The sequence below is a fragment of the Dryas octopetala genome, chromosome 2, assembly GCF_963921425.1.
Source record: "Dryas octopetala chromosome 2, drDryOcto1.1, whole genome shotgun sequence".
Lineage (NCBI taxonomy): Eukaryota > Viridiplantae > Streptophyta > Magnoliopsida > Rosales > Rosaceae > Dryas > Dryas octopetala.
In genome coordinates this window covers 27,041,934-27,057,755 of record NC_141367.1, presented here as the reverse complement: position 1 = coordinate 27,057,755, position 15,822 = coordinate 27,041,934, and the positions used below count along the sequence as shown (strand labels likewise).

General features: G+C 36.6%; 2 protein-coding genes across 2 annotated transcripts; both read right to left on the bottom strand.

The window, feature by feature from the left end:
• Positions 1–1,315: 1,315 nt before the first annotated feature.
• Positions 1,316–3,891, bottom strand: ECHID (enoyl-CoA hydratase/isomerase D). The gene is made up of 9 exons (XM_086231542.1): positions 3,565–3,891; positions 3,362–3,484; positions 3,059–3,160; positions 2,873–2,911; positions 2,543–2,641; positions 2,376–2,423; positions 2,181–2,276; positions 1,829–1,951; positions 1,316–1,699 (listed from the first exon to the last, which is right to left on the bottom strand). Exons 1-9 carry the CDS (start codon positions 3,823–3,825, stop codon positions 1,583–1,585), a joined length of 1,008 nt encoding a protein of 335 aa, XP_086087668.1. The 5' UTR covers positions 3,826–3,891; the 3' UTR covers positions 1,316–1,582.
• Positions 3,892–4,146: 255 nt separating this feature from the next.
• On the bottom strand, positions 4,147–9,388 carry LOC147294959 (Pectin lyase-like superfamily protein). Its single transcript, XM_086231541.1, has 7 exons — positions 8,902–9,388; positions 7,445–7,576; positions 6,941–7,147; positions 6,791–6,835; positions 6,497–6,704; positions 5,540–5,730; positions 4,147–5,155 (listed from the first exon to the last, which is right to left on the bottom strand). The coding sequence occupies exons 1-7, from the start codon at positions 9,292–9,294 to the stop codon at positions 4,763–4,765; spliced, it is 1,569 nt and encodes a 522-aa protein (XP_086087667.1). The 5' UTR covers positions 9,295–9,388; the 3' UTR covers positions 4,147–4,762.
• Between the last annotated feature and the right edge of the window lie 6,434 nt (positions 9,389–15,822).

Sequence of the window (15,822 nt, the reverse complement as noted above, 5' to 3'; positions counted from 1 at the left end):
TTTAAGAATTGATAAAAAAAAAAAATTTAAGAAGAACTCCAAAGAATAATCTTTTCTCAATTTTATTTTTATTTTTCTAAAATTATAAAATAAATAGTCAATGATACAAACACTCGTTACACACTATGGGTATGTTTGGTACATCGTATTAGGCTCTGGATAGGAATAAATAATCTATGTCAGTTGTTTGGTGTCCACTTGTATTATTTAATTACCTGACTATGTAAACCAGACTGGGCTTTTAATACTCTCCTTACCTGACTAACTAATAAACACACACACCTAGGATTAGATAATACACGCTTAAATTGAGAAAACAAAAACACGCTGAAAATCAACAGACGTTATTTTCATCTTCTTCTCCCTAGGGTTTTCTCTGCTATCTTCTCCACAGGTTCTTCTCTTCACTTTTCTCCAGGTATCCATCTCTCACTCTCTCTCTCTCTCATACTTTCTCCAATATGCTTCTTCTCTGTTCTTCTCTTTGTTTATATATTTCCTCTTCTATGTATGATGTCTAATTATCTCTTCTTATTTTTTCTTTTAAATTTATTCAATAGATTATTTTATTACATTTTTTTGGAAATTAGGTTATGATTTGTTCTTGAATAAAGATGTGCTTATATACTATGTAAAACGTATGATCCTAAGTTCTACAATTATGAGAATGAATTTCCTCATGTCCTCTTGTCCTATAGATCTTGGCAAAAACAAAAGAAAAAAAAATCTTGGTTGTATGAATCTTGCCAAAAATAATTTGTGTCATATGAATTTTAATTTTTACTAAGTTATCAAAGAATTAAAAAAATAGTCTGATCCGCTGCTATCCGACAGAGCACCAAACGCCTGATAATATTATGGATAAACAGTCAGTACTCTCCGGAATAGATTAATACTATCCGACAGAAATTAGTCAATACAGTCCGACGTACCAAACGAGCCCTATATACAAACGCATTCTCAAACACTGAATAAATACTTTATGCAAATCACTTATAAGTGGACCGATTTTTATTGTTATTTAGCATCTCACCTTCTTTTTCCATTTATTTTCTCATATGTCCTAATTTTTTTTTTTTTTTCAAAGTAGCATTGAGTAAGTTGAGGAAGCGTAGATTATAGTTTGAAATCATTTTCTTCTTTTTTCCAGCTTCACTAATAAACAAACATAGAGTAAATTAACTATTGGTCCAGTAATATTTCTCTCCAAAATGTTGGAAAGGTTCCAAATTTAAATCTCTTAATCCCCAAATAAAAAAAAACAAACAAACAGAATAAATAAAGTAAACTAAGGGAACAGACCAGAGTTTTGAACAGAGTACTTTGCTGGAGTCTGCATTCCTTTTTATACCATGTTTAACCTAAAATCTAAGTAAATTATTTTTGAAATGGGGCTCAATTATTTGACAAAGTTACAACTTACAAGTGAAATAAACCATAAATCTAATAAATTCAAAAAAAGGGAATCAAGACATTTATTACAACTCTCCTCTCCACCAACCCCAGAGCAAACCATTCATCCAAAAAGAGGGCAAAAGCAAACAACAAACTGATAAAACCATGAAAAGGAAATTGCTCAATATTAAGGTCGCCTGGGAAACTTTGAGAAATCTGGACGTCTACGTTGCATATATGCTGTCTTCCCCTCGTTACCTTCCTCAGTGCCATAGAAGATGAGTGTGGCATTTCCACCAAGTTCCTGCATTGGAAATATTGGTCAATAAGTTAACACATGCACAACATGATTGCTCTCAATGACAAAGTCATTTTATTGAGTAAGACTGCAGAGAATTCTATTAAATGTGTGATGGATGATAATTGAAGGTACCTGCAGTCCAGCATGACCATCGTCAACTGCATTAAGAGCTGATTTTAGCACCCGAATTGCAGTTGGACTGTTTCTTATGATTTCTCGACACCACTTCACAGTTTCTTGCTCTAAACTCTCTAGCTGAATATATAACAGTATAAAATAGTGAACATGAGCTTTGTCAAACTGTCAACCTATAATATGGTCTCATTGGATTTGAACTTTTGAGTGTATTTGTGTGTGCACACGCTAGATAAAAATAAAATGCATTCTTTTGCAATTATTCCATGAAGATGCCATTTATATTCATAGTACATAAGACACACCATCATCGGTGAGGTTCCACTCAGATTGAGAGCTGTGAACTTACTGGTACGATAATGTTAACAAGTCCCATTTTCTCTGCTTCAGTAGCTGTGTAAAACCTTGCCAGAAACCACATTTCACGTGCTTTTTTCGGCCCAACCTGTTTAACCAAAACCATTCAGTACTAAAGGAAGTCCACCACATACCCAGTGAGAGTAATGTGATACAGGTATTTGCATAACAGAAGTCAACTTCTTACCAAACGGGACATGATGGAACTCCCATAACCAGCGTCAAAGCTTCCAACCTGCAAAATGTACAAGTTGGGAGGGGTTTCCTTTGTTAGCACATGCCAAATTCAATCAGTTCTAGCACCTCGACTAAAGCTACTGTAAAAATAACCAGAATTATGGTTGACATAAGTACCTTGGGACCAGTTTGACCAAAAATAGCATTGTCTGCTGCAATGGTTAGATCACAGACCATGTGTAATACATGTCCTCCCCCAACAGCATAACCAGCCACCTGATATACCAAATAAAAACAATGGTTAATGTCTTAATGATGCAGTTCAAAATGGGATTATGTATTCACTAATTAATTTGAGTCGGTGGTAAAACCATATGGAATCCAATACTGGTGTTCTAACCATGTATATATAAATATAATTAACTTGCAAGGTTTAAGTTTTACAGCTCTCCAACCGTCCAACATCAAAGGCCTAAAGAGATGCAAAGTGGGTTCAGAAAGGCATACCATGGCTATTACTGGCTTTGGAAGACGACGAATCTGGACCTGTATATAGTAGTAAGAACAAAATGTTAGTTCACTGCCTAAAATTAAGGTTCAAAAAAATGTTCTAGTTAATTAGTGTGGCAGGACTAGTATTGCCTTGAACTAAAAGACGTTACAGAAAACAAACATTATGATTCACATATATACCTGGAGGTCTAAAACATTAAGACGACCAAAATTTTCATAATCAGAATAACCATCTGTCGTTCTCAAAGCCTGATCACCACCACTACAGAATGCCTTGGTTCCCTAAAACATCAGAACACCAACCAAACCAAACAGTGAAATTGACATAGATATGAGTCCATTGCCACGAAAATTTGGCATGTTTGACTTAGTGTTATGTTATGTATTTGCTGAAATTATACCACGTGTACAATCGTTAGAAAAAAAACATAGAGCTACTTGTACATCCATTTCCTTACTCAAATGTCGACGCGAAGGAGGTACCTTCCCAGTGAGAATGATGACGCCGACGGAACCGTCGTCCCTGGCATCGTTAAACGCGCGAATGAGCTCTTTAATCGTCTGCGGCCGGAACGCGTTTCTTCTCTCCGGCCGATTAATCGTAATCTACCAAAAACGAGAATTTTAGGCATCAAATCGATCTCAAGTCCAAATCAAACTCAGTAACTAGTCGTTAAAAATTAAACCTTTGCTATTGCTTCGTCAACGGCTTTCTCGTAGATGATGTCGGTGAAGTCTTCGCCGGACTCGTCCCGAGCACTTTCCCAAACAACTTGGTGAGTTGGGACTTCACCGTGAGTTCGATGGTAGCTGTCGTGCATGGAAGCGTTCGATAAAGAAATTGAGGTGCAGTTGGGAGATAAGTGGACCGGATTGAGATGGTTGGCAATGGAGGCCACTCTCCTAGTCATCGTGTTCATGAGCTCCTTCTCTGAGCTTTGTGCCATTGAAGGAAAGCTCGAAAAGGTCAGAAATTGGAGCTACTGGTACGTTAGTACTTGACCATGATATTGGAAACTTTTGAATATAAGCGTTGAAAACGAAAGCGCGGAGGACATTTGGATTGGATAAGTCGATAAGATAAGGCGGAGGCCAGCGGGCAATTTTCTAGAAACGGTGCGTTTCGTGGTGTTTCTGCTAACAGTTTAAACCTGGATCATGCGACGTCGTTTGGCGCTAAGGCAAAATTTCCATTGCGATTTGCAAACACGCTGTGTGGCTATGCGCATTCGAATTTCAGGAATCAGAAACCCGGAAAAGGTCAGAAACCCAACTTCTAAGCTTCATGTGTAGTTTTAAATTCATACCACTGTCATGGTTTTAAGTCTAATTGTGCTATTATAAAGTTAATCATTAACCTTATCGTTATATTTTACAATAATTTTAAATTGCAAATTGCAAGCTGGAATTGATGGGTGTTCATGCCACTGTCATGCTAGATTCCACTCCCTACTCCCTAATCTGTTATAACTTTCCATTGCTTGAATAAATTTCTTTCTGGGTTATTTTCCTTTTTGAATTTACACTGTATATGTCCGTAATGTGGTTATGGTGCTTATGTTGTTTGTAGCTTCTTCAATGCCCAATTGAACTTGCTTGCCTTTTTGAGCTGTAGACAATTCATGAAAGTTCATAATGTTGTTTTTTGGATGAATTTATATAGCACATTATATTTTATAGAAATTGACCCTGAACATGTCTTTCTCCTTGTATGTTCTCTTGTAATCACAGAGAGCTAAGAAAGAAGAATTCCTATAAACTAGAACTGACTGCCAAATTATACACACTATACCCATTACTCTCTGATTGTGTGAAAGGGGTCAGGAAATCATGCCGACCACACAAAGTAAATACACCATCAGATATATATACCTAGTACTAAAATCAACATGCATCATGATCTGAATTAACCCGGTTGCTCGAAGGCTTGCCAATCTGTAAACAAGGAATTGGGGGGACAGTGGGGGTTCTCAACTCTCCGAAAGTCTGCCAGCAGAAGGGATCATACATGTGATAGTGTTCTTGCAGTGGCTTCAGCTGTATGCTGTTTAGTGTTACGTCTACACACGGTAGGCTGTCACTACAGGCGAAGTGTACAGGTTTTACCGTATATGTCCCTCTTATTCTCTCGTAGGTGATTCCCGATAGAGCCACAGCGGATGTTTGGTTTTTGCATGTGCTTTTGTCACAGTAGAATTGGTCAATCACAATAGGAAGTTGAACTTCAGAAACTTGAATGTTTGAGAACAGCACTCCCTGAACAGACCCTGATCCACCCTGCACATTTAGAATTGGATTAGTAACTAATTTGAGGTGTTGGAAGAGCCCAGGTTTTGTACATGAAGAACACAATTCTTGAAGGCTGGCTCATTTCTAGCATTAGGAACTTCCTGGAGGTGTATAAACTACTGAGCAGAAATCGAGCAGCATCCCAATTTTTTTTTCTCTCAAGACTATTATGAATTCTGAAACTTTTATGTAGAAGAGATTTCTATGTTTGAAATGTGAAGTTTAACATGTTTACTTCCTGAGTGAGTCATTCAACAAGTCATCAAGGTTGTAAATCTTGGCTCTCCTTATCAGAGAAAAGCAAAAGTACCAGCCTTATTTTGTACTCGGTAAGTTTCTAAATCATGTTGGAATTGCGGATGGTATTTATACCTGCCATGTCTTGACTCTGACACCATTCATTGTATTGTGCATGATGATGTCTCGAACAGTGATGTTCGAGACACAGGCTTTGGTGTTATCCCTTCCTAAACTTCCGATGCTGATTCCATGCCCTGGTCCACAGTTCACATTGTGTACATATACATTTGTGCATCCAGTTTGTATGGAAATACAGTCATCTCCTGCACAAGTCATTAGAATTCAAGAGCTTTTAGTTTATTTATACTAGAGCTGTAAACCCGTGTTAGAATCACTATATCTATCCATGTTATACTAATTAGCTTTGTCTTGAGCTTGGTGCCTATTTCATGGCCTGTCCCTTGTCTGCGTTGTATATGCATAAATTTGGTTTTATAGTTTGTTTTTTATAGGAACAATTAATAGTGCTCAAAGTGTGAAATGCTATGCTTCACACATTTGCCTTATCTATTCTCTGAAGTATATGAGCCGTTATTTAAGCTGAACTGGACAGAAGGGAAGGGCATTCATTCTAGGCTTCTAGCATCTGATGAAGACAAAATAAAAATTGAGGGAACACAACAAAACAAGTGTTGTTGTCAGTGGCCTTTAAAGCCTAATCCTAAAGTGGATAGTCCACTGCTGATTTAGGGTGTGAAATGCATCATATAACCAGTGGCCACAATGTTTTGTATGCACTAGATTACTTATTGCCACCTGTCAAACTGTTAGTGGTCGGGGATTGTTGATCGATGGTGCCAATAGGCAGGATAAGATTGTCCATTGATTTTCTCAAATCATAACTAGGTACCAAATTAAGCTTTACTAACTTCTACACGTCCAGCGCACTGCTTTGAACTCTCAGTAAAAATGAAACTTGCATTTCATTTTTTTTTTATTAGATTTCGACACAGTGCGGCGGAATGTGTAACTTAGATGTAAGAAATTAATGTTGTGCATTAGAAAGTAAGGTAGGTGTGTAGTGTGTACCACAAGCGAGAGTGGTGGTGTGGATGAGCACATCCCTGGAGTTCTGAAGGTGGATTCCATCTGTATTGGGGCTATCGCCAGGGGACGAGACGCTCATGTCGTGGACCAACACCCCGACGCAGTTGTCAAACTTGAGGTGGCATTGGGGGCTATTCTGAATTGTTATGCCCGTGACTGTCGCGTTAAAACTCCCGTAAAACCTCAGTGCCTACGCAGCAAAAATACAACAATAATGTTACTCACAACTGCACGGTCAAGATCACAAAATAAGATCAGCTTTAAAGTGGTCCTTACTGTCGGTTTGACGCTTGGCATTTTCCCACCCAGCCCGCTCCTTATCTACCACAGAAATTTTCAGCAACGGGACGATGAGTTTAACTTGATCAACAAATTTAATTAATGTGCAATTGTAGTTGATAATTTAATTTAGTTTAGTTTAATTACCGGGATTGTGCTGTTTAATGGTACGATGAGTTTTAGTTCGTCGTCTATGGGGTCTCCATAGGGAGAGTCTTTCCACCAAGATGAGCCTCTCCCATCAATCATGCCCTTTCCCTGAACTGTTATTCCTCTTAGCTTTGTGAATTCAAGCCATTGAAACAGACCTTTACCCCAAGATGAGCCCGATGGAGCCACTATTGTGCCGTCCAGCTGCAAAATTTATAATTCTTGAATATCGGTTTGAGAATGCAAATTATAATTTCACCGATGTTAAGGACAATCGTTCACACATTGCAACTCAATAATGCATGTAAATTCCACTTCCAATTTCACATTTATCAATAATTGACGATCAATGGATGCGTGCATGAGCAATTGCTGAAAACAAAACTCAATTTCAAAACTCAATTTCAGAGTTGTGTGAATTGCTCTCTTCTTTTTTGGTTTTTTCGAAAAGAAATTATATGTTTTTGTTACTATGTATGTTAGTATGTATAATTGTTTTACCTGAAATAGGATGTTCGGTTGGCAATATGGGCCAGAGAAGGAGATGGGCCCCACAAGGAACACGTATTCAGCTGGAACAATCATCTTTGATGCCTCAATTTTACAAGCAGCAGCCCATGCAGCTTGAAATGCCTGCATTCCACCATAACAACACTCTTCGTTAAGTACGACAAAGCACAGTAAGTAACTTTACACGTAGAAATACGGTTGGTGTTAGTTTGTGCAGAACTGTATACAATAATTGTTGGAATCGTGACTCAACTGCCATAACGAGAACAAAATTTTTTCAGTGGGGCCCATAGGCCCCACCTGTTTGGGCTGTTCTGTTGTCTCTGCTCTTTGGTCTCTTTTAGTATTTTTTTTATTCACATATAATTGTTTGTATGTACACCTTGCATTTTCTCCTATAAAATTAAAACACTATAATAAGCTGTAATCATAATTAAAATAAAATTATTCAGTGGTTCGAGAAAAACGTACCCTCTCTAGCATATTTATAGAGGTGTCAAACGGATCAGGCTGGCCCGAGTACGACACAGCACGGCACGATTAAAATAGGTACGACACAACACGGTATAATTAAATGGGCCGGGCCGAGCTAAAGTTTTTAACCCATCAGGCATGGCACGGCACGGCACGAGCACGGGCATGAAATAGGCCCGAATTAGACATGACTATTTTAACATTGTTTTTTACATTTTTAAAAAACTTTTCAACAAAAATATTTAATTAATTATAAATAAGAAAAAAATATCATAAGATTAGTTTTATCACCATAAAAAATAAAAATAAAAAAAAGTTCATGGGCCGGCTTGTTTAAGACACGGCACGAGCACGAATGGCCCGCTGACCGTGCCGGACTTAGGTCTTAACTATATCGGCCGGCCCGAGAACGGCACGAAAGCACGATGGACTCAACTTAAACGGGCCAGCCCGGCCCGTTTGACACCTCTACATATTTAGGTGAACATTAAACAGGTCATCATTTATGTCTTCAAGTATTCTTTGTAGACTACTATATGATTTTACCATTAATTAATGAGAACTATAAAAATTAATTTAATTGACCAAATGCTAATTCTTAACGATAATTTGGGCAAATTGACCATCGAACCCATGCAACGCATGTCGTCTAAACCCAAAAGAAATCACGTGCAAGTTTGCAACTGGTCCAAAAGGCTGAAAATTTGCCAAAATAACTATTTTTGTTTCTACCAACAAGAATGACCAATGATTAATTGACTAAATTAATACCTTTCAGATTCCTTTTCTGATTAAGACCAGTCAATTACCTTACAGTTACAGCTATCAACATGTTGGAATTTCTGGTCACTTTCATGGAATTGAAAATCAAAGCTCAAATGGGTAACAAGATTATGAAGTTAATTAGTTCAATTAATTATTAATTAAGCAACAAAATATAATTAAACAATATGAGCACAATGCAATTAACGAACCTTTGTGTCATCGGTAGTTCCATCACCCTTAGCACCAAAATCTAGGACGTTAAAGGCGGAGCCAGCATTCTGCAGCGGGCTTGGTGGAGTGTTCGGCTTGGGGACCGGAGAAGGTGGCAATGGTGGTGCCTTCTTGTTATGAGATGGAGATGGTGGCAATGGGGCCTTCTTGTTATGAGATGGAGCTTTTGGTTTTGATCCACTGTGGTGTTGACTACTACTACTGCCGTGAGAGCTGCTTTTTCCTTTTTTCTTTGAGAGAGAAGCAGAGGAAGATCTGCTTTGCCTCCAATGCCTGCCTCTTCTACCCATGCAAGCCTCAAAATTAGATGACCATACAAGAAAGGCAATTACAAGCATGAATGTGAGGCTTCTCAAACTAAACCCACCCATTTTAGCTCAATGTGGTATGTGGATGAGAGAGAGAGAGAGAGAGAGAGAGAGAGAGAGAGAGCAGAGAGATCGAGCAGAGCGAGAAAATGTGTGTTTGTGAGGGACTGGTTTAGATAGCTAAAACAAGTGGTAAGCTGTGCTTAAATAGAAGGAGCATGCAGTCCGAAGCTAGCTAGCTTAATTACGGGACAGACATAAGCTGGGAATTAATTGAAACGTATAATTTTGATAATGCTAGGCATTTATGATTTTCATTCTGGCTTCTTCCAATTGGCTCTTTAATTAATTATCACGTTTTCTTTTTTGTGAATTATAGTTGGAATTTTTGCTTACCCCACAAACAGGGCCCATTCCATGCCACGTATGCCAATATCGCTGTTTGTTGCAATTGTCATTATTCAATTGCTTGTGCCAATCAAGTACAATTGTCCATTAATTAAGCATCCTAACCCTAATTGTGCCAATCTTCTACAATTCTGCTTGTGACAATATTATAAATGCAATTATCCTTTATTATTTTCCTGCATAATAATTTCTTTCAAAGTTTCCAATATGAATTTATGTCTCTGTAATATATGCATTAATTACTTTTTCTAGCTAGCTACTTACTTAATCAGTAATAATATATTGGCTTAAGTTGATTAGGAGATGTTGATGTAAAGCCAAAGCCAAAGGGGCACACGTGAGTGGGTCTATGTGTGTGAAGGCCCGGCACTGATTATAACAGCACTTTATGGTCACATGCAACGTTCACGGGCCACTCTTAATTTCTTGCTCAAATTCTAAACTATATATGCTTGCTAGCTTGAGCTTCTCCACAATATCCATACCCTTTCTCCTATTCAATAAATCATGCATTCCTATTTTCCCAAAAGGGCCAAATCTAGTGACTGATAGTTTGATAGAGAGAGGGATCTTAATTCCCAATAAAAGATCGAGTAAATTTCATATTTTTTGGATTCTTATTTTCTTAACAATATATGATTATGTAATAACTCCAAAATGAATTGTATTAATCAAATAAATCATCTGAAAGAACATCGATCCCATGCGCACATGGTTTTGCCTTTTCGGTTTAGATGGTATTCTGAAGGAAAAACAAAACAGTAAAACCATATCCAGGACCAAGAGTACAATTACAACTAATATATTATAATAATTTGTCACAAAACTTTGGAAAAAATAAAAAATTGCTTTCTTTCAAGTCACATGTTTAACATTTGATATGGTAAAATGCTTTTAGAGGAAGATAATTAATGAAAATAATGATTTGACATTTTATAAAATAGAAAGAAATTAAGATTGGGATACAGCGTGCAAAACTTTTGGCTTTACTTAAAATTAATAAATCTACTTAATTAATTAGGTGTAGTGGTACGTACTACGTACGATAATGGTGCAGAAACAGCATCAGCTTTGAGAATTGAGATTCTATGTGATTGAATTCAATCTCTGGAATATTTGTCATGCAGATCGAGAACCAAAGCTAGTCTTTCTGTACTTTTTTCTTGCTAATTTTCTTTTTCTATTTTGGTTCATGTAAGCTAGAGGCCTTTCACTCGAATTATAAGTCAACTGGACGTACGAGATAGAGGAATATTCAAACTGTTGTCATGAGTGTGAAAATGAAATGCTCTATTACTCTAATTAAAAACCCCCGATATGTAACCATTTTACATTTATCTTAAACTTTATTTACAGAGCCTACATCATAACTACATTTTTTTGCTTTAAATTTAACTAGCTAATTAAAGTATTTGAGGATCGAATGTATGCCTGAGCTTCTCAGAATTCTAAGAAAACGATGGGAGTGCAATTGGAATATTTTTATATATACAAAGAAGGAAAGAAAACATTATGCATGTAGATGATATCTCGATCGATCTGTTACTGATTCTGTTGTTGAATTAATGAAGGTGTATGGTGTATCATGACTCATCGGATGGAGCTTGGGGAAAAAACATGAGGCCACATGAACGTCCCCATCGTTGTTTTCTGTGGCCGTAAATTTACGGAAATGCCAGTCAGAGCTGATATCGATCGAGAAGTTAAAGTAGCTAGCATGGCATGCATGGACACCTCAATTTCATCACCCACACCACAATATTTAAGTTAGCTCTTCCTTGACCTTTTCCCTGCAGTCCCTTGCCTCTATAGATTTAATTCCCACCATCAATTAATTAATGTTATCTCTCTCGTACATTATATATATGTTTGATACAAATGGTACACAAAATACAAGGAAATAAATGTGGATAATAAAAGATACCGAATTCGGATTTATATCATATATATGTTGATCTTTTTAGTGTCGATTTTGTATTTGTATTCAAAATTATTGACTTTTTTATGATTATAATTAGGGAGACTTAGAGTCTTTCTTAGACTAATACTAGTAATGATTTAGAGTTTTTAATTAAGTTCTTTTATTTTTTTCTTTGACGGCTTTATATTATGCTTTAACTTCAAGATTTTGGGCTTCGCTCAAAATCTTAGAGTTAAAACCTAACATGCAACCTTTACAAAGTCCACTTTATACCTTTAAAAAGAAAATACTCTTCAAATTAGGGAAGAACTTTATTATGAACAGAGACGAATCCAGGATTCCTAACTTGGGAGGTCATGTTAGGTGGAGCTTAGTGCTGCGAAGCGGCGGCAAAATTTTTTAGGGACCGAGCAGGTGACCGGCTTCGGTGGTGGAGGTTGGGTTAGTGGGTTGGATCTGTGTGGTGTGGGTTTTGGGAAATTTAATTAAGGAAGAGAATAAAAGTGACTGAGTAAGGAGTACACTGCACACACACACACAAGTTAATAAATTCTAGAGATTTTTTTGTCTCGGAAAAATTCTTAAAAATATTGAGCAGGTGAGGTGTTGAAACCATTTGGCCATTTTGTTTTTTTCTTAAATTGATATTTATATGTCATATATTAAATGCTCTTAACAACGTCAATCAGTGTAAAAAAACAAAACAAAAATTTGCCTAGAGCCGAACTTAAGGGTTTAGTAATATTAACAATCAACTTAAAAAAAAACTTTTTAGTTAAAAGGGCTGCTCCACCAACTGGTATTAGCCTATTCCAATTGGTTTCCTTTTCAACTAGGCCCAGCCCACGTAGCCTTAGGTCAGCAGTATTCGCCTCTCACTCTTGATCTCTGTTCTCTCACTTTCTCAACTCTCAGCTCTCACTCTCTCTCACTACTCACCAGGCATCCAAATCATCACCACCCCCAGGCTAAGAGAAGTGAGGCCGTAAGGGTCACCGTCTAGATAAGGGGGGTCGCTGTCCAGAGAGATGGGGTGTTGTGGGCTTCTCTGCTGGCCGCCGGGGGTCGCCCGACCCCCCACCTTTGTATGTGGATCCGTCCCTGATTATGAATTACAAAGATTATCGGTCTACATCTAAAAACTGTTTTTCTAAAGAATTTAAGCCTAATTATTTCTTATAATTATACAATCTTACTAATATGATGGATAAAATATAAAGGACAAATGAGAGATAACACATCTAAGAGTTGTATTTACTTTAATTTTAATATAAATTTCACTAAATTATAAACTTAAAATGCTTAATCTTTAAATCTACATTGTTTTTTACATAAGTACAATACAAGTGCCAATAACAAGAGATTGCAAAACGAGATATATAAAATAAAATAAAAATGGAAACAAGATCGTCTTTATTAAATTAAAAAATGAAAATTAGGATCTTAGCAATTAGCAATTTAGCATATGCCAATTGCCAACTCTTCTTAATTTGTAGCATTAAATCAAATTTGTACTGAAAACCGTTAAAATTAGTATTTGCTGTCATGGCTTTTGTCCTTGCACAATATTGCTTTCCGTACCCAATTCTCAAGGACCAAAACTATATTCTTAATTTTTTCAGATCGAGGAATATTAAACATTAAATTACATGCGAAATTATTTAATATATGTTGTTAGTTCTTACATATACATAATGTGGAAGAACATACGTACACATATACACCACCTGTGACATATCTTAATTAATTTTTTTAATCCCAATTTGGTTGGTTTGAATGGCATATTTTAATTTGTGACAACTATGATCACTGTTGACCTGACAGACTTGTGAATACATTGTAAGACACTTGGAAAGAGGGGTTTGTACATATGACCTTCTTAGCCGTCTTTTTGTGCTTTGCTGCATTTCATGCTCGTGAACTTTGAGTAGTCCTCTCGTGAACCCAATGCGTATTCTAGACATGATTAATTGATTGATTAGCGTTCCTTCAATTCTCTTTCATTATTAATTTGAGAGAACATGTTTCAGTCACTGCCCGAGGGATCAAAATTTTCATGCATCAATTCATACCCACAACACAACCTCTTAACTTATATATAACCTGACTAACAATTACATATATTAATTGCATGCTTGCCCACAAAGATTGCATAGAGATTTGATACACTTTGTTGTCATATTCAGTGTACTAATCTAGCTATTACACAAACATGGTTAATTGGTCCAAAGAAGGAGATTACACAAAGCATAGTTTAAATCTTGGGATTAAAGCAACAACTTTTTTTTTGTTTTTTTGTATTTGGACTAAAGCAACGACTTAAGCGTACTTACTCTGCAGATAATGAGTTAATTACTTTCTATAAACATTGCTTTTCCCTTTGTGACATTAAGACATGCAAATGATTAATTATGAGATGAAAAGGTACTTTTGGACCACCTAATTGAACATTTGCTACAAAAGAATGTATGATGCATCTAGCTGATCTAGCTACAAAAGAATGTATGATGCATCAATGTCACAGACTCACAGTGGGTCCAAATTAATTAATCCCAGTGTGGGATCTAAAACAGAGAAAAAATGGGAAAAAAAAAAAAAAAACCATATTACCCTGTAAGAATTTCAACATCAGTACATCACCATCCAAATTATATGTTAGTGGTGACACAGTGTGGAAGTGCAACAGTTGAGTTGGTCCTACAAATAGCAATCAGTAATGACCCGATTGAAAGAAATTAACTTGCAAGCAAAGGGTCACGGATGTTTCTATATGAAACATATATAATGAACGATTTCATCAATCAATTAATATTTTTCACAAAGAGCAATGCAATGCAATATCTGATCTGAAAGCTTCCCCAATGGGGGTTTCTCATTGTTGCTGCTGCTGATGATGATGCTGCTATAGTTATATATGGGTGGTGTTGTTCTGCATGTGAATTTTGATCAGTTAATTGGAAAACTCATTTTATTAAATTTAGAAAGACAAAGTGCTTTTGTCCCCACCCTTTTGTTTGTACACATTTCAACCTCAGTTTATGGCCTACAGAAAAAAGCCATATTCTAGCCACAATCACGGATCACTTTGCCCCTCATCAGATCATATATTGTTTCTTTGGGGACAACATCTCAGAGACCTTTCTCTGTTGCTTCTTCTTCCCTCTGACTTCAGACTTAGCATATAATGCATGATATGCCACATGACCCTTAATCAAAGGCATGTATATATATGTATATTATATATATATATATATGTGTGTGTGTGTTTTTTAACTTTTTACAGAGTCACAGAGACAATAAATTGGGTTATGATTATGTGCACAGTGCACTACTGTGCATACACATGTGCCTTCCTGTTGTGCAATCTGGAATGTATCAGATTCAGGTTTGATGCAATCAAGCAAGTACCATCAGTACGATTCACCATCTAGAATGTGCAGTTAAAACTAAAGCTGCAATAAAACGGATGGGAAAGTTCAAAAAAAAAAAAAAGGACAAAGGGCTTTTCCATTTGCTAATTTATAGCAAGTGATTTGTGAATCTAGTAAAGGAAAGGGTTTGACAATTTTATCTTCTTCCATATACTTACCTATGCATTGGGTACATTTGTAGTTTTGCATTAAGTGGCCACCCTATCATCTGAAAAAAGAGTGTGGCCTAAACACTCTTCGAAGTCCCGAGCTTGTCTGCTGCCTAACATTATTAGAATGGACCCAAGTCAGGAATAAGTGAATATATGAGATAAATTCAGACTACGGACACAACCACTAAATGTTAGAAACTAGTCATCTTGGTGGCCCCTTGCTTCATTTGGAAGTTCAATTTCTTTTTGTCTCTCTCATTAATACTTTAAAGTCCAATCTCATCTAATATGGATCTGTCAAGTTTTATATGGATGGGCACTCTATCGAACCCACTTGGCATCGGATTCTACTCTCGAGCAGTTTGATATACATTGTTGGCTCATATGTATCCTGAAAGTTTAAGTTTGTATAATTCAGTATTTGTCAAAAAAAACAAAAGTAGAGAACGAAAGGACAGTACTAAATGAAAATTTTCATTTTCATCTCTAACATATCACAATCGGAGGAGCTGTTTGATGGTTGTGTCACAATTGATCTTAAAATAATTATGAGGCGACAACACGAACAGTTCACAATAGTTTGTTTTTCTTCAGATTGTGGATGTACAGGTTTCAGCATACGACATCCAAAATCAATCCTCTATAAAATTGCAGCCTGGACCACAGTGTTCAGAGTCCG

Excerpts from the sequence above, each read along its gene's own strand:
- LOC147294959 (XM_086231541.1), bottom strand. The coding sequence starts at position 9,294 with ATGGGTGGGTTTAGTTTGAGAAGCCTCACATTCATGCTTGTAATTGCC. Across the intron at positions 6,705-6,790 it reads TGCCAAGCGTCAAACCGACA|GCACTGAGGTTTTACGGGAG; the intron begins GTAAGGACCACT and ends TTTGCTGCGTAG. Across the intron at positions 5,731-6,496 it reads CACCACCACTCTCGCTTGTG|GAGATGACTGTATTTCCATA; the intron begins GTACACACTACA and ends TGACTTGTGCAG.
- ECHID (XM_086231542.1), bottom strand. The coding sequence starts at position 3,825 with ATGGCACAAAGCTCAGAGAAGGAGCTCATGAACACGATGACTAGGAGA. Across the intron at positions 3,485-3,564 it reads TTGACGAAGCAATAGCAAAG|ATTACGATTAATCGGCCGGA; the intron begins GTTTAATTTTTA and ends CGTTTTTGGTAG. Across the intron at positions 1,952-2,180 it reads TTGTTAACATTATCGTACCA|CTAGAGAGTTTAGAGCAAGA; the intron begins GTAAGTTCACAG and ends TTATATATTCAG.